Here is a 22,829-nt window from a genome sequence, read left to right as displayed (position 1 = left end):
TTTATCCCTGATACAGACTAAAAACACCAATGAAAGTTAAAACCATAAAATATAGGAGCAGAAGTAGGTCATTCAAGTCTACTCCACCATTCAGTGAGATCATGGCCAGCCTGATGATCCCCATCTGCACTTTCCTGCCTTTTCACTACAACTGTTGATCACCTTACTGATTAAAAATCTGTCTCAGCCATGAATATACTTAATAACCCAATCTCAAAAGCCCTCTGTGGTAAAGAATTCCACAGATTCACTTGTCCCTGAGAAAAGAAATTCTTCTCATATCTGTTTTATATATGTCACCTCTAACTCTGAGATGATGCCGTCTGGTTCAGGCTCTTCCACAAGGGTGAACAAACTCTCCACATCTACCTTGTCAATTTCCCTAAGAATCTTGTGCATTTCAATAAGTTCTTTTCCCATTCTTCTATGCTCCAATGATTAGAGGTCCAATCTACTTGATCACTCCTCATAAGAAGTCCCTCTATACCTGATGTTAGCCAAGTGAACCTTCTCTGGACTGCCTCCATCGGCAACATCTCTTGCCTTCAGTAAAGGATCCAAAACTGTTCAGTGTTCTGACTGGTGCCTCGTACAGTTTTAGAAATAAAGGCCTTCTCTATTATTCACTGAGCTTGGAGGCCAGCTTTTTGTGATTTGAGGACTACCGAATCCTTCTGTTCTGAAGCTTTCTGCGGTCTTTCTCCATTTAAATAAAGCTCAGTTCCTCTTCTTCCTCATAAAGCGCATAACCTCACATTTCCCAACATTACATTCCATTTTCCAAATTTTTACCCTCTTGCTTAACCTATCTAAATCCTTCTGCAGACTTTTTGTGTCATCCTCAATCTGCCTTCCCATTACTTTTAGGGTCATCTGTAAACATGGCTACAGTATATTCACTCTTGTCATTCAAGATATTTGCATTTATTATAAGTATTTGAGGCCCCAGCACTGATCTCTATGGCATGCCACTACTTATAGGTTGCCATCCTGAAAATATTCCTCTTATCCCAACTCCCTTGATTCTACTAATTGGGCAATCCACTATCAATACTAATATATTACCTTCATCATCATGGTGCCTTATCTTTTTAAAAATTCAAAATATTATATTAACTTCTTCTCCTTTATCTACCTGCTTGTTAACTCCTCAAAAAATTCTACTGAGACTTGCCCATTCTAGTGTCAATGTCCTTTTGATGATCTGATGAGTTTTAATTCTTCATTACTGACCCCTCTGGCACTGAAAATTAAGTTATTAATTTTCTTCAGCTTTTAAATACAAAGTCTGGGTGAAGGGAACCTTAGAAGTCTCATGCAAACTTTCCAGTGAGTATCCAAGACAGCTGCCACCATCATAAAATGCCTAATTTAGTACGTAATGCCAGAAACTGAAATAATTTGCTCCAGGGAATTTCTGCTGACTCTCTATGAGCAATGCAGTCAGTCCTATTCCTCCTGTTTCATCTCCATCATGCCACAGCTTTCTATCCTTCAAGTGTCCATCCAATTTCTTTTTAAAATCATCGATCATCGGTGCTTCCACCACTATCATAGGCTACAAGTCCACATCATTACCATCCAATCAGTAAAAGCCATTCTTCCTTACAGCCCCTAGAATCTTAAAACTTTGTCCCCTTAGTCATTGCACCATCAGCTAAAAGGAAGTGTTTCTACTTGTCTACCTTATCCAAACTTGTCAGATTCTTATTTATGCCTTGATCAAATCTTCCTTCAATCTTATTTTTATTCTTTATTCATTCATGGGATGAGGGCATCATTGACCAGACAGCATTTATTGCCCATCACTAATTGCCCAGAGGGTAGTTAAGAGTCAACCACATTGCTGTGGGTCTGAAGTCACATGTAGGCCAGACCAGGTAACGATGGCAGTTTCCTTCCCTAAAGGGCATTAGTGAACCAGATGGGTTTTTTCCAACAATCGACAATGGATTCACGGTCATCATTAGATTCTTAATTCCATATATTTGTTGAATTCAAATTCCACCATCAACATGGCAGGATTTGATAAGGTCCCCAGAATGTTACCTGGGTCTCTGGATTAACAGTCCAGCAATAATACCACTAGGCCATCGCCTCCCCTTGTTTACTCCACTGATCGCAATCGCAGCTTCTTCAACCCAACCCTACACTTAAATCCCCACATTCATCCCGAGAAGCATTCTGGTAATTCTCCTCTGTAACCTCTCAAGGACTGTCACATCCTTCCTATAATGTAATGGCCAGAATTAGGTATAATACTCTAGAATGAAATTGCTGGTAAACCAGAATTTTGTACAGATTCAACATTACATCCCTGTATTTTACTCAGTGTCTCCATTTATGAATCCCAAGATGGCATAAGCTTCACTAACCAAACTCTCAAAATATGTCCTGCCAACTTCAAAAATCAATGCACATGAGCCACCCCCAGGTCCATTGGTGAGACTGTGTGCAGTTTTGATCTTTTTAGTTAAGAAATGATGTAAATGCTTTAGGGGTGCTTCAAAGAAGCTTACTAGATTTGTATCTAGAGTGAATGGGTTGTCTTATGCAGAAAGGACAGAGAGACTGGGTTTGTACCCACTAGAGCTCAGGCAAGTGAGGAGTTTGACTGAAGGAGTAATGAGGTTAATGGAAGTAAATAACATCCCGAATGATGTCGAGAAAGTGGATGTGGAAAATATGCTTACTTTTGTGGGTGAGTCTAAAATTAAGAGCGCTGTTTAAAAATTAGGGGTCATCATTCTAGATCTGAAATATAAGGTTTTTTTTTCTCTTTGGATCGCATGACATTGGAACTCACTGCTGCAGAAGGCAGAGGTAGATGGATTTTTTTGAGGCAGGAGTCACATTATCATAAGTAGATGAGAGTGTGGAATTTTAAACACAAACTGTTGAACCATGAGTTTATTGAAAGGTGGAGAAGCTTTGAGGGGCTGAATGGCATCAGTCTACTCCTAGGCATATGTTCTTATCATCTTCCACTTGCTATTTGTTATTGTAACTAATCAACGTTAATGAACACATTGTGTGTATTTTGTTGTAACCCAGTCTTCATATTCCTTTCCATCAGTTTTTAAAATTATTCACTTGAGGGATCTGTGCATTGCTGGCTGGTCCAGCATTTATTGCCTAGTTGCCCTTGAAAAGGTGGTGGTGAGCTGTGATCTTGGCTCTTAACTTGCAGTCCATGTGCTGTAGGTTGACCACAGTCCCTAGGGAGGCGATTCCAGGATTTTGACCCTTCAACAGTGAAAGAATGGCAATATATTTCCAATGAGTAGTGTTGAAAGAAACTTGCAGGTAATCGTGTTCGCATGCATCTGCTGCCCTTGTCCTTCTAGATGGAAGTAGTCGTGGATTTGGAAACTGCTGTGTTAGGATCTTTGGTGAATTTCTGCAGTGTATCTTCTAGGTACAGAAGTATCCACTGCTACTATTCAGCTTTGGTGGTGGAGGGAGTGAATGCATGCGGATGTGATGCTAATCAAGGGGGGTACTTTGTCCCGGATGGTGTCAAGCTCGTTGACTGTTGTTGTGGGTGCACTTAGCTTACTCCAATGTAAAATTAAAGCATTCTCTTTACTAGTAGTCCCACAGTGCTCACCCCCTTATGTATATTATTTCTCCTTTCTGTTAAATAGGGTGGTGTCCATTTCTTGGTCAGTTTAGTTTGAATTGTGAGCCTCTCTGGAAGCACATTAGTCCCATTCATGCTGAAGTAGAATTTGTCCCTTTTAAATAGTTGCCTTGTTGGAGCAGGTCCCACTGTCTGAAGAACCATTCCTCCTGCCTCAAGACTTACACTGATCCTTTCAGTTTTACAGTTTCCACTCTCAATAGCTCATGGTGCTGGGAGTAATCCAAAAATAATTACTTTGAGATTCAAGTTCTAAACTTCCTCCAGTAGTTCCTGAAAATATAATCACAAGCCTTCAAAGCCTGCCCTTTCTCTGTCATTGGTGCTATATGTATCAGAATTTCTGGTTCTCTGAGATGCTCTTTCTCCTGGAGACAGTACACTGTGCTGTGCCAGTTACAGAAACATGTCTCTATCCTCTGACATGGAAGCTTCTGTGCTGACTGCATTTCTAATCTCTGCTGTTTTTCCAGGGCTTTCCTTTATTAATTGTTGCCAGCATCCAAACTGTACTCCTCAAAGTGTGATCACTCCTGTTACTGATGGGGGATTGATTTCTTTGTCTTACATTTCCACTGTAATTTAAAAGGAAGGTGATTTTGCTAATATATGTATCACACTGTCTGCAGATCAGTATCAGAATCAAGTCAGCCAGGTTAATTAAGTTAACAAATAAATAAATGGTTTATTGCAAGAACAACATACTTAACTGAAGATGCAAAGATGCACCTGTTTCCTCTGTCTCACACAACACACACACACAAAACACACACATAGATTACACATATCTGCATAGTGCTGTCTTAAAAATGCTTGAGCCAAATAACAGTAGGATGGTCTGCAGCCAAAATCACTTTCTACACATACTCTTGGCACTGGGGTTGCTTCCTGGATCAGAAATGACTGGTTGAAATCTGATCTTCTGGAGATGGTGTTCTAATTCAGACTTTGCCTTTAATATCACAATTTTTGTCAATTAGCTCTTCCAGTCCAGTTTTCAACCGACAAACTTTGGTTAATGGGGTTTAAGAGAATTGAAGAGAGGGCAAATAGTGTTTTCGCTGTGACAAGATCTCCTTGACCGCATGTGTTCAAATCCAATATATTTTACACCCACAAACAAGGTCATTTGACTACATTCTGAGCATACTGTGGACAGTTGTGACTCATTTCAAGAAGGCTGTTCTTTGAAAAGCAACATTTTTCTGCAGCCGTAGCCAATCTTTTTTTTTAAAGTGCCAAATGTTCCTTACAGAAAAAGCCGTAATATATATATATATATATATATATATATATGATATACAGATAGTTAGATAGATACATTTATAAATCCAGCCAGTATATTATAAATTAATATTTCAGATAACACATCTTTACAGCACTACCCAGCAATCCTTTATGTTGAGTAAACTAGAGGGAGTGCATACCTTGAAGACATGTGTATCTCTTGCTTCTTCTCTCAACCCTGGACAAGCATTCATTTACTTTTCTGAACTCTCCTGGCCTGTCAGGTGATTGCTTTCTTGTCCCCAATGGGATTCCACCTGCTCCTCAATCTCGGAAATCCTGAGCTTCAGCTCCAGCAGCTGGAAACACTTGCTGCACACCTGGTCGCCCAAGACACATGAGGCTTGTAAAATTACTACATGTTACAGTGGCTGCGAGAGCATGTTTCAGGTGGGAAGGTGATGGCTGAGGGTTTTATCACTCCACTGTCAATCCAGAGACCCAGGTGATGTTCTGGGAATACAGGTTCGAATCCTGGAATGGCAGATGGTAGAATTTGAATTTCAAAAAGTTCTGGAATTAAGCACCTAATGATGCTCATGAAACCATTGTCTATTGTCAATCACAAAAAATCTGGTTCACTAACATCTTTTAGGGAATGAATCTGTCATTCTTACCTGGTCTGGCCTACATGTGACTCCTAACTGCCCTCTGGGCAACTATGAACATAGAACATAGAACATTACAGCACAGTACAGGCCCTTCAGCCCTCGATGTTGTGCCGACCTGTCATACCGATCTCATGCCCATCTAACCTACACTATTCCATGTACGTCCATATGCTTATCCAATGACGACTTAAATGTACCTAAAGTTGGCGAATCTACTACCGTTGCAGGCAAAGCCTTCCATTCCCTTACTACTCTCTGAGTAAAGAAACTACCTCTGACATCTGTCCTATATCTTTCACCCCTCAATTTAAAGCTATGCACCCTCGTGCTCACCGTCAACATCCTAGGAAAAAGGCTCTCCCTATCCACCCTATCTAACCCTCTGATTATTTTAAATGTTTCAATTAAATCACCTCTCAACCTTCTTCTCTCTAATGAAAACAGCCTCAAGTCCCTCAGCCTTTCCTCGTAAGACCTTCCCTCCATACCAGGCAACATTCTAGTAAATCTCCTCTGCACCCTTTCCAAAGCTTCCACATCCTTCTTATAATGCAGTGACCAGAACTCTACACAATACTCCAAGTGCGGCCACACCAGAGTTTTGTACAGCTTCACCATAACCTCTTGGTTCCGGAACTCGATCCCTCTATTAATAAAAACTAAAACACTGTATGCCTTCTTAACAGCCCTGTCAACTGGGTGGCAACTTTCAAGGATCTGTGTACATGGACACCGAGATCTCTCTGCTCATCTACACTACTAAGAATCTTACCATTAGCCCAGTACTTTGCCTTCCGGTTACTCCTACCAAAGTGCATCACCTCACACTTGTCTGCATTAAACTCCATTTGCCACCTCTCAGCACAGCTCTGCAGCTTATCTATGTATGGACAATAAATGCCTCGTCAATGATGCCCTCATCCCTTGAATTAGTGACTAGTCCAGTGACTAAAGTGAAGGTGACAGCATAGTAATGCTATCACTAGACTATTAATGCAGAGACACAGGTAAGTTCTGTGGATTAGGGTTCAAATCATACCATGGTACAAAAATGACAGATGGTGGAATTTGAAGTCACGAAACATCTGGAATTAGTAGTCTATGATGACCATGCAATGATTGTTGGAGGAAAAACCCATCTAGTTCACTCATGGTCTTTAGGGAAGGAAATTTTCTGGTTGACATGTCACTCCAGAACCACAATCTTAACTGTCCTCTAGACAATTTAGAATGGGCGATAAATGCTGATCTAACCAGTGATGCTCTCATCGTGTGAATGAATTTAAAAATAATTAAAGATTAATAAAAACGTTTGTTTAAACAATTCATTGTACCTAATGTCTCTAGACCTGCACTGTATTTATACTTTTACTGATTCACTCATACTATTACTGATTTCAATGTTAATTTCTAGGTCATAATTTAAACAAATATTCTCATCTTTAAAGAGAAGTAAACTTAACACACGTAATCTATTCATTATTATTGAACATTTTAAAAACTATAGAAAGATAGATTTTACAAAAAAAACTTTTCTTTCTGGCTCCCATTTTTCTCTTAATCCAATGCTTCTATTCATAGTATCACAGAATAGTACAGCATAGAAGGGGTCTAGGCCCGAAACATCAACTTTCCTGCTCTTCTGATGCTGCTTGGCCTGCTGTGTTCATCCAGCTCTACACCTTGTTACCTCAGATTCTCCAGCATCTGCAGTTCCTAAATCTCTGAGCTTAACACATCCCTCTTCATCAGTAAACTGCACCATAGTCGTCTGGATATTTCATTTTCTGCTCTCATTTGAACTTACTGGTTTAGACTTCTGATGGTCAGCAATCTGACAGTCAGGGGGATGCACAATAGTTTCTTTTGTACTTTCATGGCATGTGGAACTCATTGTCTGGGAGTTTATTTCCTGCTCCTCATTGCCCTGGAGAATGTGGTGGTGAGCTGCCTTCTTCAGCTGCTGCAATCTTTTAGATATAAATACCGCATAATGCTGTAAACAAATACCAGATAGAAAGAATGGTACAGATTCTGGCTGTTCGGTTGAGAATAACTGGCATTGCTACTGAGAGGAAAGTGCTGCACATTGCAACACCCACTAATTACCTCTTGGACAGAACTGACATCCTACTTATAGAACGCTGAAGAACTCAGAAGGAGCTGTATAGATTAAAACCCTTTAGAGGTTTCTAAAGAAAAGGCTAAAGGTTAGAATCTAGCTTCATGCCTCACACCCATACCCTGCTCACCTTAGTGCCTGTGCATCAAAATGAATTATTCTTGTGAGTAAATTAACTTCCAAAATTAAAACTGTACACAAATTGAAGAAATCATTAAAGGGGCCTATTTGAAATTTTAAAGTAGAAATAATATTCCTTGAAATTATGGCTTGCTACTGTCTCATGTTTACAACTTTAAAATGCTTTGCACTATTCATGTTGAGGGTGTACTTTCAGTTCCCTCAAGACACTGGAAGTGAAATCCATCAAGTGAGCATTCATGGAGTCAGGCAGGTCTACTGCACAGAAAAGGCCCTTTCAGTCCATTGAGTCTGTGCTGGTCATAAACAGCCATCTAACTACTCTCATCCCATCTTCCAGCACTTGCCACGTAGCCTTGTATACCTTGGCATCATGAGTGTCCATCTAAGTACTTATTAAATGAGGGTTTCTGTCTCTACCACTCTTACAGGCAATGAGTTTGAGATTCCCACCACCTTCTGGCTGAAAACATTCTTCAAATCGCTTCTAAACCTCCTGCCCCTTACTTTAAAGCTATTCCCTGATCATTAATCCCTCCATCAAGAGGAACTGTTTCTTCCTGTCTACCCTGTCTTTGCATCTTGTAATTTTATCCATCTCAATCATCTCCCCTCTCAGTCTTCATGCTCCAAAGAAAATAGCCCCAGCCTGCTCAATCTCTCTTCATAAGTGAAACTCTCCAGCCCAGGTAATATCCTGCTAAATCTCCTCTGCACCCTCTCCAGTGCAATCACAGCCCTTCCACAACTGCACACAACTGTGGCCTAACCAACATTTTGTACAGTTCCGGCATAATCCCTCTGCTCGTAAACCTATGCCTTGGTTAATAAAGGCAAGTATCCCATTTGTCTTCTAAACCACTTTATTACCTTGTCCTACTATGTCAAGGGACTGATAGACATGTACACCAAGATCCCTCTGATCCTTAGTGCTTTCCAGGGTCTTATTGTTCATCATGATTTCCCTTGCCTTGTTTGTCCTGCCTAAATGGATCACCTCACACATATCCAGATTGAATTCTATTTGCCCCCGAGCAGCCATCTCTATCTTCCTGTAATGCCAGAGGGCATTTAGGAGACAAACACACTGCCGTGGGCCTGGAGTCACTTGAATGTCAAACCAGGTAAGGACTAAAGGTTTCCCTGCCTGAAGAACATTTGTGTAAAAACCAGATGGCTTTTACAATGATCAACAGCAGTTAAGCAATGGCCATTAGATTTGCTTTTTAATTAGAGGTTTTTATTGCACTCAGATATCACCTTTTGCAACAGTGGGCTCAAATCCATGTCCCAAGAACATTCGGCCGAGGTTCTTTATTACGAGCCCAGTGACATTACCTCTGCGCTTCCTCCCACAATGCGTGACATGAGCCTCCTTCTGCCTCTCTTTACCTCACCCTATTCTCAGAAGAATCTAATGGCTCTCTCAGCTGCTTCTCCAGGTTCCTCTTCAATGCATCTGCGGAGTCCACCTCAATTATTACGTCAAGGTCTGTATTCTTCCCACTCTCTGGGTTCAGATGCTTTCTCTCGAATTCCCTGTGGGATTTATTAATGACTGTCTTATCTTTGTAACCTCAAGTTTTACAATCCTTTGCAATTAGAAATATCTTCTGTATATCTATCTTATTAAACCCCTTTCTACCTCTGAAGGCCTCCATCAGGTCACTCCTCAGTCCTCATTTTTCCAGAGAAGGCACATCATCTGTGCAACTTTTGCTGGTGTTTAAAATTTCTCCGGCCTAGTGTTATTCTTCATGTTCAATGCAGCATCTTCCTCAGTGACTCAGAGTTGAGAGATACAGCGAGCTGCGATGCCAACTAGCAGAAGGCTGGGAACTATTCACTCCTAATGTCATGGTGGTTCATGAGAATTCAGTCAGGGGGAGGCGGATAGAAGATTGATAGAGGAGAAGACAGGTGGAGAGGAGACAGTCTGGTCAAAGAGGTGGGGATGGAGCCAGTAGAGGTGAGTGTAGGTGGGGAGGTAGGGAGCGGATAGGTCAGTCCAGAAAGGACGGTCAGGTCAAGGGGGCGGGATGAGGTTAGTAGGTAGCAAATGGGGGTGCAGTTTGAGTTGGGAGAAGGGGATAGATGGGAGAAAGGACAGGTTAGGGAGGCGGGGATGAGCCAGGCTGGTTTTGGAATGCGGTGGGGGGTGGGAAGATTTTGAAGCTTGTGAAATCCACATTGATACCATTGGGCTGCAGGGTTCCCAAGCGGAATATGAGTTGCTGTTCCTGCAACCTTCAGGTAGCATCATTGTGGCACTGCAGGAGGCCCAGGATGGGCATTTTGTCTAAGGAATGGGAGAGGGAGTTAAAATGGTTCGCGACCAGGAGGTGCAGTTGTTTATTGCGAACCGAGCGTAGGTGTTCTGCAAAGCGGTCCCCAAGCCTCCGCTTGGTTTCCCTAATGTAGAGGAGGCCACAATGGGGAACAGCGGATTCAGTGTACCACATTGGCAGATGTGGAAAGTCTTCTTGGGGTCTGGGATGGGAGTGAGGAGGAAGGTATAGGGACAGGTGTAGCACTTCCTGTGATTGCAGGGAAAAGTGCCAGGTGTGATGGGGCTGGAGTGGAGTGTGGAGCCGCCAAGGGAGTCATGGAGAGAGTGGTCCCTCTGGAAGGCAAACAAGGGTGGAGAGGGGAAAATGTCTTTGGTGGTGGGCTGGGATTGTAGATGGTGGAAGTGTCGGAGGATGATGTGTTGGATCTGGAGGTTGGTGGGGTGGTGTGTGAGGACGAGGGGGATTCTCTTTTGGTTGTTATTGTAGGGACGGGGTGTTGCGGGAAGTGCAGAAGACATGGTTGAGGGCATTCTCGACCAAGCTGCAGAGAAACTTGAAAAACGAGGACATCTGATCTGTACGGGAATGGAAAGTCTCATCCTGGGAGCAGATGCGGCGGAGGTGAAGGAATTGGGAATAGGGGGTGGCATTTTTGCAGGAAGGTGGGTGGGAGGAGGTGTATTCTAGGTAGGTGTGGGAATCGGTGGGCTTGAAATGGATATCGGTTTCTAGTTGGTTGCCGGAGATGGAGACAGAGAGGCCAAGGAAGGAGAGAGCGGTATTAGAGATGGTCCAGGTGAACTTGAGGTTGGGGTGGAAGGTGTTGGTGAAATGGATGAACTGTTTGCGTTCCTCTGGGGAGCACGATGTGGCACCGATACAGTCATCGATGTAACGGGGGAAGAGGTGGGGTTTGGGGCCTGTGCAGGTGCGGAAGAGGGACTGTTCCACGTAACCTACAAAGAGGCAGGCATAGCTTGGGCCCATGCGGGTACTCATGGCCACCCCCTTTGTCTGTAGGAAGTGGGAGAAATTGAAAAAGAAGTTGTTGAGGGTGAGGACGGGTTCGGCTAGGCGGATGAGGGTGTCGGTGGAGGGAGACTGGTCGGGCCTGCGGGACAGGAAGAAGCGGAGGGCCTTGAGGCCATCTGCATGGGGAATGCAGGTGTATAGGGACTGGACATCCATGGTGAAAATGAGGTGTTGGGGACCAGGGAATTGGAAGTCCTGGAGGAGGTTGAGGGCGTGGGTGGTGTCACGGACGTAGGTGGGGAGTTCCTGGACCAAAGGGGAGAAAATGGAGTTCAGATAGGTGGAGATGAGTTTGGTGGGACAGGAGCATTTATTATTAGAAAGAGCTAGTGAACTGCCCGCTGAATGGCTGCAGACCTTGCAGAGTAGTTGCAGCCACAGTACTGTTAGGGAAGGAGTTCTAGGTTCTGTACTCAGTGCTAGCTCCTGTCAGTTCCAATTCCTAACTTCTGATCTGTTTGTGCAGCCACAGTATTTATAATTCCTGTTTATTTATATGTCTGTGAGTTGTGGCACATGTCATAGCCTAGGCCAACATTTATTGCTGTCCCAAATTATCCACAGAGCAGTGAACAGCAATTAAGAGTCAAGCACATTTTCGTGGGTTTGGATTCACATGTAGACCACACCAGGTAAGGATGGCAGCTTCCTTCCCTGAAGGACATGAGTAAACCCAATGGGGTTCAATTGTGATCAATAGTGGTCACCATTGGGCCAGCTTTTATATCAGTAACTTCAAATTTCAGTCTGTCACAGTAGGATTCAAAACCATATTCCCATAGCGTTAGACTGGGAATCTAGATTAATACTTCAGTGACATTACCAATTGGACATAGTTACATGGCTGATTCAGTTCAGTTGTTGGTGTGTGGTAACCTTGGAATCATTGGGGTTTCGATGATGATGTGCCATTGAACATCAATGGGGATGTTCAGATTCTATCTGAAATGAGCATTGCCTGGCACTTGTCTGCTGCAATGTGTGCGTGGTATTTATCAATTCAAGCCTGGATATTGTCCGGATCATACTGCTTTTGGGCATGAATTACCTCAGTATTTGAGGAGTCACAAATGGTGCTGAACATTGTGCAATCTTCAGAGAAGAATTCCATTTCTGACCTTCAGGAAGATCACTGATGAAGCAGCTGAAGATAGTTGGACTGAGGGCACTACCCTGAGCAACTCTTGCAGCGATGTCCTGGGATTGAAATGACTGACTGCCATAAGACCATAAGACCATAAGACAGAGGAGTGGAAGTAAAGCCATTCGGCCCATCAAGTCCACTCCACCATTTAAATCGTGGCTGATGGGCATTTCAGCACCACTTCCCTGCACTCTCCCTGTAGCCCTTGATTCCTTTTGAGATCAAGAATTTGTTGATCTCTGCCTTGAAGGCATCCAACGCCCCGGCCTCCAGTATCTACAATATCTCCTATTGTGCCAGTTGTGACTCCAAGGGAGTTTTTCCCCTGATTCCCAATGATTCCAGCTTGGTCAGGGTCCCTTGACTCGGTCAAGTGTGGCTTTCATTTCAAGTCATTCTCACTGCAGAGTTCTTTTGCTTCTGTTTTGATCAAGAATGTGTTGCGTTCTGGCCCTGGTGAAATCCACACTGAGCATCTATGAGCAGCTTATTACTGAGCAAATATCACTATAAAGCAGTGTTGGTGATCCTTTCCATTGTTTTATTGACAATTCAATGTGTGTGGCAGTAAGAAGTCAGGTTGGATTTGTCCTGTTTTTGGTGAACAGACTACAGCTGAACAATTTCTGCATTGTCAGTTTTGTAGCTGTCTCTTGGCTTGGAGCATGGCTAATTCTAGACCACAAAATTTCACTATCATTGCCAGGATGTTCTTGGGATCCATAACCGTTACATTATCCAGTGCCTTCAGCCATTTCTTCACCAGCCAGTGAAATGAACTGAATCACTGAAGATTGGCATCTGTCCTGCTAAAAACCTCAAACTATGATGAAGTTGGATCATTCACTTGGTGTTTCTTGCAGAAGATGAATTCAAATGCTTCAGCATTGTCTTTTGCGCTGATGTACTGGGCTTTCCATTCATTGAAGATGAGGATACTTATGGAGCATCCTCCTCCTATTCCTGAAACTCTCTTACCTTTTTGTCTTTTGGAATTTGGGTTCTAACTGCTGCTTCAGTTTTAAATCATCTACTTCGTTATCCTCAGTCTCTGGGTCTAGATATTCACCAAATGTTTTGTAATTTCTCTTTTGTTGGCTTTCAGGCAGAAATTCCCCTCTAAGTGCTTAGTTATTACTTTTAATTCTTCTAAAAAAAAGCTTATAACTTTTATCATCTGTTTATGCTTACCATCTGTTCTGTTTTGCTGTAGCAAAGCATTAAGATGAAGATAACAAAGTGTGAAGCTGGATGAACACAGCAGGCCAAGCAGCATCTCAGGAGCACAAAAGCTGACGTTTCGGGCCTAGACCCTTCATCAGAGAGGGGAATGGGGAGAGGGAACTGGAATAAATAGGGAGAGAGGGGGACGCAGACCGAAGATGGAGAGAAAACAAGATAGGTGGGGAGGAGAGTATAGGTGGGGAGGTAGGGAAGGGATAGGTCAGTCCAGGGAAGATGGACAGGTCAAGGAGGTGGGATGAGGTGATAGGTAGGAAATGGAGGTGCGGCTTGAGGTGGGAGGAAGGGATGGGTGAGAGGCAGAACAGGTTAGGGAAGCAGAGACAGGCTGGGCTGGTTTTGGGATGCAGTGGGGGGAGGAGAAGAACCGGACGGGTTTTGGGATGCAGTAGGGGAAGGGGAGATTTTGAAGCTTGTGAAGTCCACGTTGATACCATTGGGCTGCAGGGTTCCCAAGCGGAATATGAGTTGCTGTTCCTGAAACCTTCGGGTGACATCATTGTGGCACTGCAGGAGGCCCATGATGGACATGTTGTCTGAGGAATGGGAGGGGGAGTTGAAATGGTTCGCGACTGGGAGGTGCAGTTGTGTGTTGCGAACTGAACGGAGGTGTTCTGCAAAGCAGTCCCCAAGCCTCCGCTTGGTTTCCCCAATGTAGAGGAAGCCACACCGGGTGCAATGGATACAATATACCACATTGGCAGATGTGCAGGTGAACATCTGTTTGATATGGAAGGTCATCCTGGGCCCTGGGATAGGGATGAGGGAGGAGGTGTGGGGGCAAGTGTAGCACTTCCTGCTGTTGCAAAGAACGGTGCCGGGTGTGGTGGGGTTGGAGGGGAGTGTTGGGCGGACAAGGGAGTCGTGGAGAGAGTGGTCTCTCCGGAAGGCAGACAAGGGTGGGGATGGAAAAATGGCTTGGGTGGTGGGGTCGGATTGTAGATGGCGGAAGTGTCGGAGGATGATACGTTGTATCCGGAGGTTGGTGGGGTGGTATGTGAGGACGAGGGGGATCCTCTGGGGGCGGTTGTGGCGGGGGTGGGGTGTGAGGGATGTGTTGCGGGAAATGCGGGAGACGCAGTCAAGGGCATTCATGACCACTGCGGTGGGAAGTTGCGGTCCTGGAAGAACGTGGACATCAGGTTGCAGGAACAGCAACTCATATTCCGCTTGGGAACCCTGCAGCCCAATGGTATCAACGTGGACTTCACAAGCTTCAAAATCTCCCCTTCCCCTACTGCATCCCAAAACCAGCCCAGTTCTTCCCCTCCCCCTACTGCATCACAAAACTAGCCCAGCTCGTCCCCTCCTCCCACTGCATCCCAAAACCATCCCCTCCCTACCTCCCCACCTATATTCTCCTCGCTACCTATCTTGTTTTCTCTCCATCTTCGCTCCGCCTCCCCCTCTCTCCTTATTTATTCCAGTTCCCTCTCCCCATTCCCCTCTCTGATGAAGGGTCTAGGCCCGAAACGTCAGCTTTTGTGCTCCTGAGATGCTGCTTGGCCTGCTGTATTCATCCAGCCTCACATTTTATTATCTTGGATTCTCCAGCATCTGCAGTTCCCATTATCATTAAGATGAAGCATGGACGTCTTTGTATCGTTAATAACTTATCTCAACAGCTTTTAAGGGAACGATTTGTTCCTCTCTCCCCCCCCCCCCCCACCCCAAGCACCCTTAACCCCCACTCCAATTCAGTTGATCTCCCTGTGGGAATGTCATGTACTAAGCTTCCAAATTTGTTGCAATAAAGTGAGGAGTGTTCCTTTGTTTTGAACTCCCACCTCAGTCAGTTGTGAAAAAACGTTGCCTTTTTTTCCAACTTGTAACTATCACATATCAATTCAATATAGTTACTCAGTTAAAAAAAATTAATTGGAGCAAATTCCAAATTATCAAGAATGTGACAACAAAAGCACACACAGAAATAGGTAATGTTCTGAAAAAACATGGGGTGGAGATGTATAGTGCAGACAGCCGTGCACAGCGGCTCAGTGGTTAACACTGCAGCCTCACAGCATCAGGAACCTCGGTTCGATTCCACCCTCAGGTGACTGTGTGGAGTTTGCACATTCTCCCCGTGTCTGCGTGGGTTTCCCCTGGGTGCTCCAGTTTCCTCCCACAGTCCAAAGATGTGCAGGCTATGGGGGATTGGCCATGGGAAATTACCCATAGTGTTCAGGGAGGTGTAGATTAGGTAGGTTATCGAAGGATGGGTCTGGATGGGATGCTCTGAGGGTCGGTGTAGGCTTGTTGGGCCGAAGGGCCTGTTTCCACACTGTACAGATTCTACAGTTCTATGTTAGTTAAAGGTAAATACAGTTACAGATTTTAAGAGAACAGGTCGGTTGTGAAAATGGAAAGAACATACCGCAACCATTCAGCAGATGTTGTTTTTTCTTGAGCAGTCGTAAGAGCTGTTGAATTTAAGTTATCCATCAGTGATGACGTTTCCAATTTGTTTTCCACTGGCACTGGTTACTGCGATTGAGAAAGAGGGAGAGTGAGTGAGCAGGAACAGTTTTTAGTACCCTTAATGTTGACATTTCATATTGGAGAATCCCTCTTTCCTTGCTCAAAGGCTGCTGGTAATGAACCACCCCGTTGCAGGTTCTGGTGTCTGTGCCATTGTTTCATTCAGCGGCCTTCATCTCTCAATATGTGAATTTGTCGGGCAAATACGATATTACAATTTCAGCTGGGTGGTACACCGAGACAAGTCAGACCCCAGAACACAACTTGGCTTGGTCGACTTTTTTTTCTTCAGTTTGTGAACATGATGCTTAGTCACTGAAATACATTCACAAGAGTCTGCAGATTTTATTTAACAGTAAGCTTATTACACAAAAGAAGACTTTTAAAAGCCATCTAAATATAGTAGATAGTTAGCAGGCTCTAAAATGTGCAGTAAATCTGTTTCCCAACACTATCCTTTCCAGGGACACAATTCTAGAGAAATTACCATCCCCAACTTATTCTAACACCTTATGTTTCTACTTAACTGGTCCCAGTTCCTCTGGCATGAAGTGTAGAGACAAATCATCAAGTCTTTTCCAGGTCTGCTGACATGAATTTTTCACAAATCTGAGACCTTTCTCAGTTCTAATGTCCTGCAGATTTTTTTTTCTTTTTATTCGTTCATGTGATGAGGGTGTCACTGGCCAGGCAGCATTTATTGTCCATCCCTAATTGCCCAGAGGCCAGTTATGCATCAACCCCATTGCTGTGGATCTGGAGTCACATGTAGGCCAGATCAGGTAAGGATGGCAGTTTCCTTCCCTGAAGGACATGAGTGAACCAAATGTGTTTTTCCGACAATCAGCAATTGATTCATGGTCATTGTTAGACTCTTAATTCCAGATATTTTATTGAATTCAAATTCCACCATCTGCTGTAGTGGGATTTGATCCTGGGTCCCCAGAACATTATGTGGGCCTCTGGATTAACGGTCTAGTACTGGTAGGCCACTGCATCCCCAAACCCACCTGTTTTGGAGCATTACGAACTGAACCCACTGCAGAGGTACAGCTTCCCTTAGCTGCACTGAAATCCTTCTCGGAAAGAAACTAAATGTGCTTTTGAGCTCAACCCTGGTGACTTATGAACTGAATTAAAAACTTGCTTAAGCCTGGATCCTTCTGAACTGACCTTAAATGTTTATGTTACCTATCACAAAGCTAACAGTATAATCAACTTTCCACTAAAATCATAGAATCCCTACAGTGTGGAAACAGGCCCTTTGGCCCAACTAGCCCACACCAAGTCTCAGAGGATTGCACCCAGACCCATCCCCCTATAATACACTTAAGTTGTACATCCCTGAACACTATGGGGCAATTTAGCTTGGCCAATCTACCAAACCTGCACATCTTTGGATTGTGGGAGGAAACTGAAGCACCCAGAGGAAACCCATGCAGACATGGGGAGAATGTGCAAACGCCACACAGACAGTTGCCTGAGGATGGAATCGAACCTGGGTCCCTGGTGCTGTGAGGCTGCCACTGAGCCACTGTGCCACCCCAATGAGTCTGTCATGACTTACTTTCTGACAAATGTGAGATCACAGTGATTGCTCTGATATAACAGCACCTCCATAGGATGGTGTATGTAATGGGAATCTGGTAACTGACACAAACAGTGTCCATTCTACACCAGGATACAGGAACTTATGATGGGAACAATTCTTGGAGCACAGGAGGAACAATTTGCTCATTCCTGCAAGTGCCAACTCTTCAGACAAACCCATTGCTCTTTCCCTATAATCATGCTTTAGGTTTCCTTTCCCAGTATTTGTCTCCTTTCTCTTCTGAAACATCTCTCTGCATGGAGAATAAGGTTCTCCTCATCTGCGCCCTTGATCCTTTTGCCAATTATCTCGTTCCTGTCTGTGTTTATTTTAATCACTTGTACGGGTGTGGGTGCTACTGGCTGGCCAGCATTTACTGCCCATCTCTAGTTGGCCTTGAGAAGGTGGTGGTGAGCTGCCTTCTTGATCTGCTGCAGTCCATGTGCTGTAGGTTGACCCACAAGGCCATCAGGGAGGGAATTCCAGGATTTTGACCCAGCGACAGTGAAGTAATGGTGATATATTTCCAAGTCAGGATGGTGAGTGGCTGAGAGGGGAACTTGCAGGGGGTGGGGTTCCTGTGTATCTGTTGCCCTTGTCCTTCTGGGTGGAAGTGGTTGTGGGTTTGGAAGGTGCTGCCTGAGGATGTTCGGCGAATTTCTGCAGTCTCTCACTATTTACCAATCTTCCACCCACATAAACAGTTTCTATCTACTTTATCCTGTCAGAGACTTTCATGATTTTGACCGCCTCAATCAAATCTGCTGTTAACCCTGTCTGCTCCAGGGACAACAATCTCAGTCTCTTTCATGACTTTGTACTCAGCATCTTCACCTCTGGTGGCCTTCCAGTCAATCCAGTCAATTCAGTTCTCTGAATGATTCTGCGTTCCCTGTCGGTAACTGCATTGAGCCAGCAGTAGCAACAGCAGGTCAGAGAAATCTATAACTTTATAGGATGCCTGTTTTGCGGCCATTCTGCTTAGGCACCTCTAGCCTTGTGTACAGCAGTGGCGTATTCTAACCCGGGGTTGTAAGGATGTCAGTGCTGGTTGTCTATGGTAGCTCTACGGAACCCCCTGAAATTTGTAAATTGTTCTGGTCGTCTAATTAGACAATCGGGAAGTAGCTGGGAATAGAGCTGGAGTTTCCGGGTGACTGACAGGGGCAGGCTCTAGCTATTTGATGTGTGCGGAGGGGGCACAGGACCTGGGGCTGAGAGGTGTGGGTCCCCGTCTGCTCCTGCTGGGGCTCGCAGACCAGTAACACTTTCGCGAGCCGTGAGCACAGCGTCCTGATTTCGACGCCAGAGCTGCAGCCGTTCCCCCTACAGTTGGCACTATCTCTGTGCAAAGATACCTAGCGCTCTGTGTTGAACCTCCTGATTAGTGAGGGATTGGAGGGGAGGGGAGAGAGTGCCAGATAGAGGTTTGGAGGCAGCTTCAGAGTGTCTCCAGTCACCGCGTATGCTGGGGGGAGTGAGTGACAGGGAGAAGTGGAGAGTCGAGGAGGACTGAAGCTGAGCAGTGTGCCGACCTAACAGGTGTTCGCCCCAGCTCCTGGGAGACTGACGGAGTCGCAACAATGCAGGATTAACTTGTCAGCTTCCTGAAAATAGCCCGGGGCTCTGGGTGCTTGTATTTTTGCAGAGGGACAGTTCGCGATGGCTCACTGTGATCGGTGGACAGGAAGGAATTCTCAATCTCCAGCACCCAGTCCTGATTTGCATTGAATAACTGCGAGCCATGTCTCCTGCAACAGATTAATCTTCACGCTGCTTCAGCGATCAAGCTATGGTGGTTTAACAGAAAAGCCAAGAGCTGCTGCTGCAGACTGCTTTGGAGATCGGGATTCCTCCTCTCCCTGTATCAACTGCAAATCTCCCTTTTTTTTAAAAGTTATTTTTTATTTTAACGCCGTTACAATGGCTGCTGCTATCGCCAGTTCCCTTATCAGACAGAAGAGACTGGCGAGAGAACAGAGAGACAAGTCATTCCCGTCCAAGCGTATCAATAGTCCCAGTAAAAGCAAAGGGATCTGTGATAGGCACTGGTTTACTGTCTTTTCCAAAGTCAGGATTTTTGGCTTGAAGAAACGCCGCAGGAGGCGCCCAGGTTTGCTGCTTATCTCATTTGGCTTTTATTTTTGGGTTTTTTTTCCTATATTCTCTTATGTATTTCCAAAGCGTAGGCGCTGATTTTCTGTGTCCAGGTACGTCGCTTTCGCCTGTTTCTAAATGCTTTGCAGGCATTTGGCTTAAAGTTGTATTTTATTTTGTTTTTTTTAAAATTTGTTTGTTTACACGATCCTTTGGAATATGTGAGCCCTCCCTGGGTCAGTTTCAGAACCCAGTGTTCACACTTGTGCTGCAAACAGGCAGACTGTGTGTGTGTGTGTGTGTGGGCAATGAGATTTGGAACACGCACACAGTTTCTGTCTTTCCTCCCCTTTACAGCCCAGTCGACGCATTCCTGCCTTCAAAATTGCATTTATCACAGAGAGAGAGAGAGAAAAAAGCAGCATCGAGTAAAATGCATGGGGTTCTCGATTGAAACTTTAAAAAAAATCTATGGGGATATCATCAAGTAATGAGATGGGTGTGTGTGAGAGAGTGTGTGTGTTGGGGTGGGAGGGCTTTCCCAGAGAAAGTAGAAAAATCCAGAAGCCAACAATCAGCAGAAAGATGAGGCCCAGTGGGAATGGGGTCATTGCTGGGGTTTTGCCCTGGCACAGCGAAATGACAGAAAGGTTTGGGCATATGTGCGCTGTCTGCTGGACTCGATGAAGAGTTTGTGTTTACTAACACCAGACATCCCTGTGATTTACTCAGCCCTGTCATTTACCACCATAGACAGGCCAGTGTTCATTTGCCTGCTCCTGAACTGCACTCCTTTACACTTAAAATGATTCCCCTCCCCCCGCCAACCCCTCTGACACTGATTGGCTGCATTTAGTCAGTGCCAGGTTTGTCGGATTGTGGACCCCACCTGCCAACAGGTTTTCACTGCAGCCTTGGGAGGGTCTGCAGGTTGCGGATGGAGGCTCCAGGTCTCTCCTCTGTGTCCGGGAACCTCTCCTCCCTTATGAGCGAAGGATTAATTGGTCATGGAGTCCATTCCAAAGTGAAGTGGAGCAGCAGGCTCTCAGATAGGCAGCAGTATTAATGTGTAACTGTACACAATACAGAGTTGATGAGTATTTCCTGGGAGAGTTTCCAATTCCAACACCGTAATTTGTTTTGGGAGAGAGAGAAAGTGTTGGGGTCCTTAGAAGTTAAAAGTCTTCCACAAAAAAACTTTTTATTCTCAGACATTTTGGTGAATTATTCAATTATTTCAATTAAACTGGAGAGGAAAATAGTTCGAGGAAAGGGATGTTCAGATTTAAATTAAGTTTCAGTGACCCCGGTCGAGTTTTATTCTAATGTTCAGGATTATCCTGTTGCTCCATCAGAGCCAATCTCTTTTTAAGTGTATGCTGAAAGAACTGCAGATGCTGTGAATCAGAAATGAAAACAGAAATTGCTGGGAAAGCTCAGCAGGCCTGGCAGCATCTGTGGAGCGAAATCAGACCGAACGTTTTGGGTCAAGTGACCCTTCCTCAAAACTCACAACACAGTTTCTGTTTCTGTTTCTCTTTTTAAGTGTCCTGTATCAGTCTGTTAGGAAGTTACAGCCAGTTTGAACTGGGAAGTCGCCTTTTACCATCACCAGCTAGTCTCAATGGTTATAGCCTGGAAGAATCTGATTGTCCAATGTACAATGTTGTTGAGTATTTATATGCACCAAAGATCCTCAGGCAGCACCTTCCAAGCCCACGACCACTTCCATCTAGAAGGGCAAGGGCAGCAGATGCATGGGAACAGCACCACCTCCAAGTTACTATCCAAACCATTCACCATCCTGACTTGGAAATATATCACCGTTCTTTCACTGTTGCTGGGTCAAAATCCTGGAATTCCATCCCCCAGTTGCATTGTGGGTCACCCTACAGTACATGATCTGCAGCGTTTCAAGAAGGCCGCTCACCATAATCTTTTCAAGGGCAACTAGGGATGGGTAATAAAAATGCTGGACAGCCAGAAATACCCATGCTCTGTAAGGGAATAAAAAAGTACAGGGAGAGCGAATGGTGTCCAACTGCAGTAACTAAAGGTTGTGTATTGGTTGAATGTTCTGGGCACTGTTACAATCACCATTAAATGTGGGTGTCCATGTGTGTGATTGGGCTCTGTCTTTAATTCTGAATATATTCAGTGGTGACTCCAGACATGTTTCTGAAGAAATAACTACTATATGTATGCCTGGAAGGTATGTAGCGTTTGGGATTATGATCTGTTCTCACAACATACCACCCATCATTAACAAAAACCAGAAATATATTCACCAATGAATTCCCTCTCTGCAGATGTTGTAAATCTGAAACAAGGAAGAGAATGCTGGAGAAAATCAGTAGGTCTCACAGAATCTGTGGACAGACAGGATTAATGTTTCAAATCCAGAAAAACTCTTGTCTTCTGAAGAAGAGTCACATTGGACTCGAAGGGTTAACTCTTTCTTTCTGCCTCCACAGATGCTAAATACTTTTTAAACAATGTAATATGTTATTTTCTTTACATTTGCCTGTAACCTTAAAAGCAGACCACAATATCAGAAATTCCCCCAAACAGGGTTAATGCAGTCAATGTTTTCCTCAGAATGTCGTCAAATGAATGAAGTTGCTAAAAATGTTAAAATTTTGTGACTTTCTTCACTCTTACATAAGGTTATAAAATTCAAGGTAGTGAGTGCTGAGGTTTCAGAAAGACTGTGCAGATGAGGCACTGGTTCCATTTTGTCAGGCTTTTCGAGATTCTGGATTTTGAGTCAATGGAACGAGAAACCCTGAACCCTGTGATGGTCGGTATGTTGTTTCCTCAGTCCATACCAATCTAACAGAGCGTTTTGTTTCTATTTCAGAGCCTCAGCTTAAAGGTATCGTAACAAAGTTATACAGCAGGCAAGGCTACCACTTGCAATTACAGCCAGATGGCGTTATCGATGGGACAAAAGAGGAAGGCAGTGGTTATAGTAAGTAATATGATATTATTTAATACATTGGGTTTGCAATTGTCACATGTCATCTCTTTCATTTGGGATAATTTAAATATTCTCAATGAAGCATAACTTCAGAATAATATTGCATAAATCTGGATGGATTAGGAGCTGCCAGAATCATAGAATCCCTACAGTGTGGAAACAGGCCATTC

The 22,829-nt window shown here is 44.2% G+C and overlaps 1 protein-coding gene across 3 annotated transcripts in view; it reads left to right on the top strand.

The window, feature by feature from the left end:
* Positions 1–22,829, top strand: part of LOC125459073 (fibroblast growth factor 13) — a 637,504-nt gene that overhangs the window by 374,566 nt on the left and 240,109 nt on the right. For 2 of the 3 annotated variants that reach the window (XM_059651317.1, XM_048545017.2), the window contains one exon: positions 22,540–22,650. In XM_059651317.1, coding sequence (XP_059507300.1) covers positions 22,540–22,650 — 111 coding nt within the window. Of the gene's footprint in view, positions 1–18,891; positions 19,696–22,539; positions 22,651–22,829 lie in introns of those variants that run through there. The other variant, XM_048545015.2, reaches the window with a different exon arrangement.

This window comes from Stegostoma tigrinum, chromosome 15, assembly GCF_030684315.1.
Source record: "Stegostoma tigrinum isolate sSteTig4 chromosome 15, sSteTig4.hap1, whole genome shotgun sequence".
Taxonomy (NCBI): Eukaryota; Metazoa; Chordata; class Chondrichthyes; order Orectolobiformes; family Stegostomatidae; genus Stegostoma; species Stegostoma tigrinum.
The sequence above is the reverse complement of the archived record's forward strand: the minus strand, read 5'-3'. Positions and strand labels throughout refer to the sequence as shown.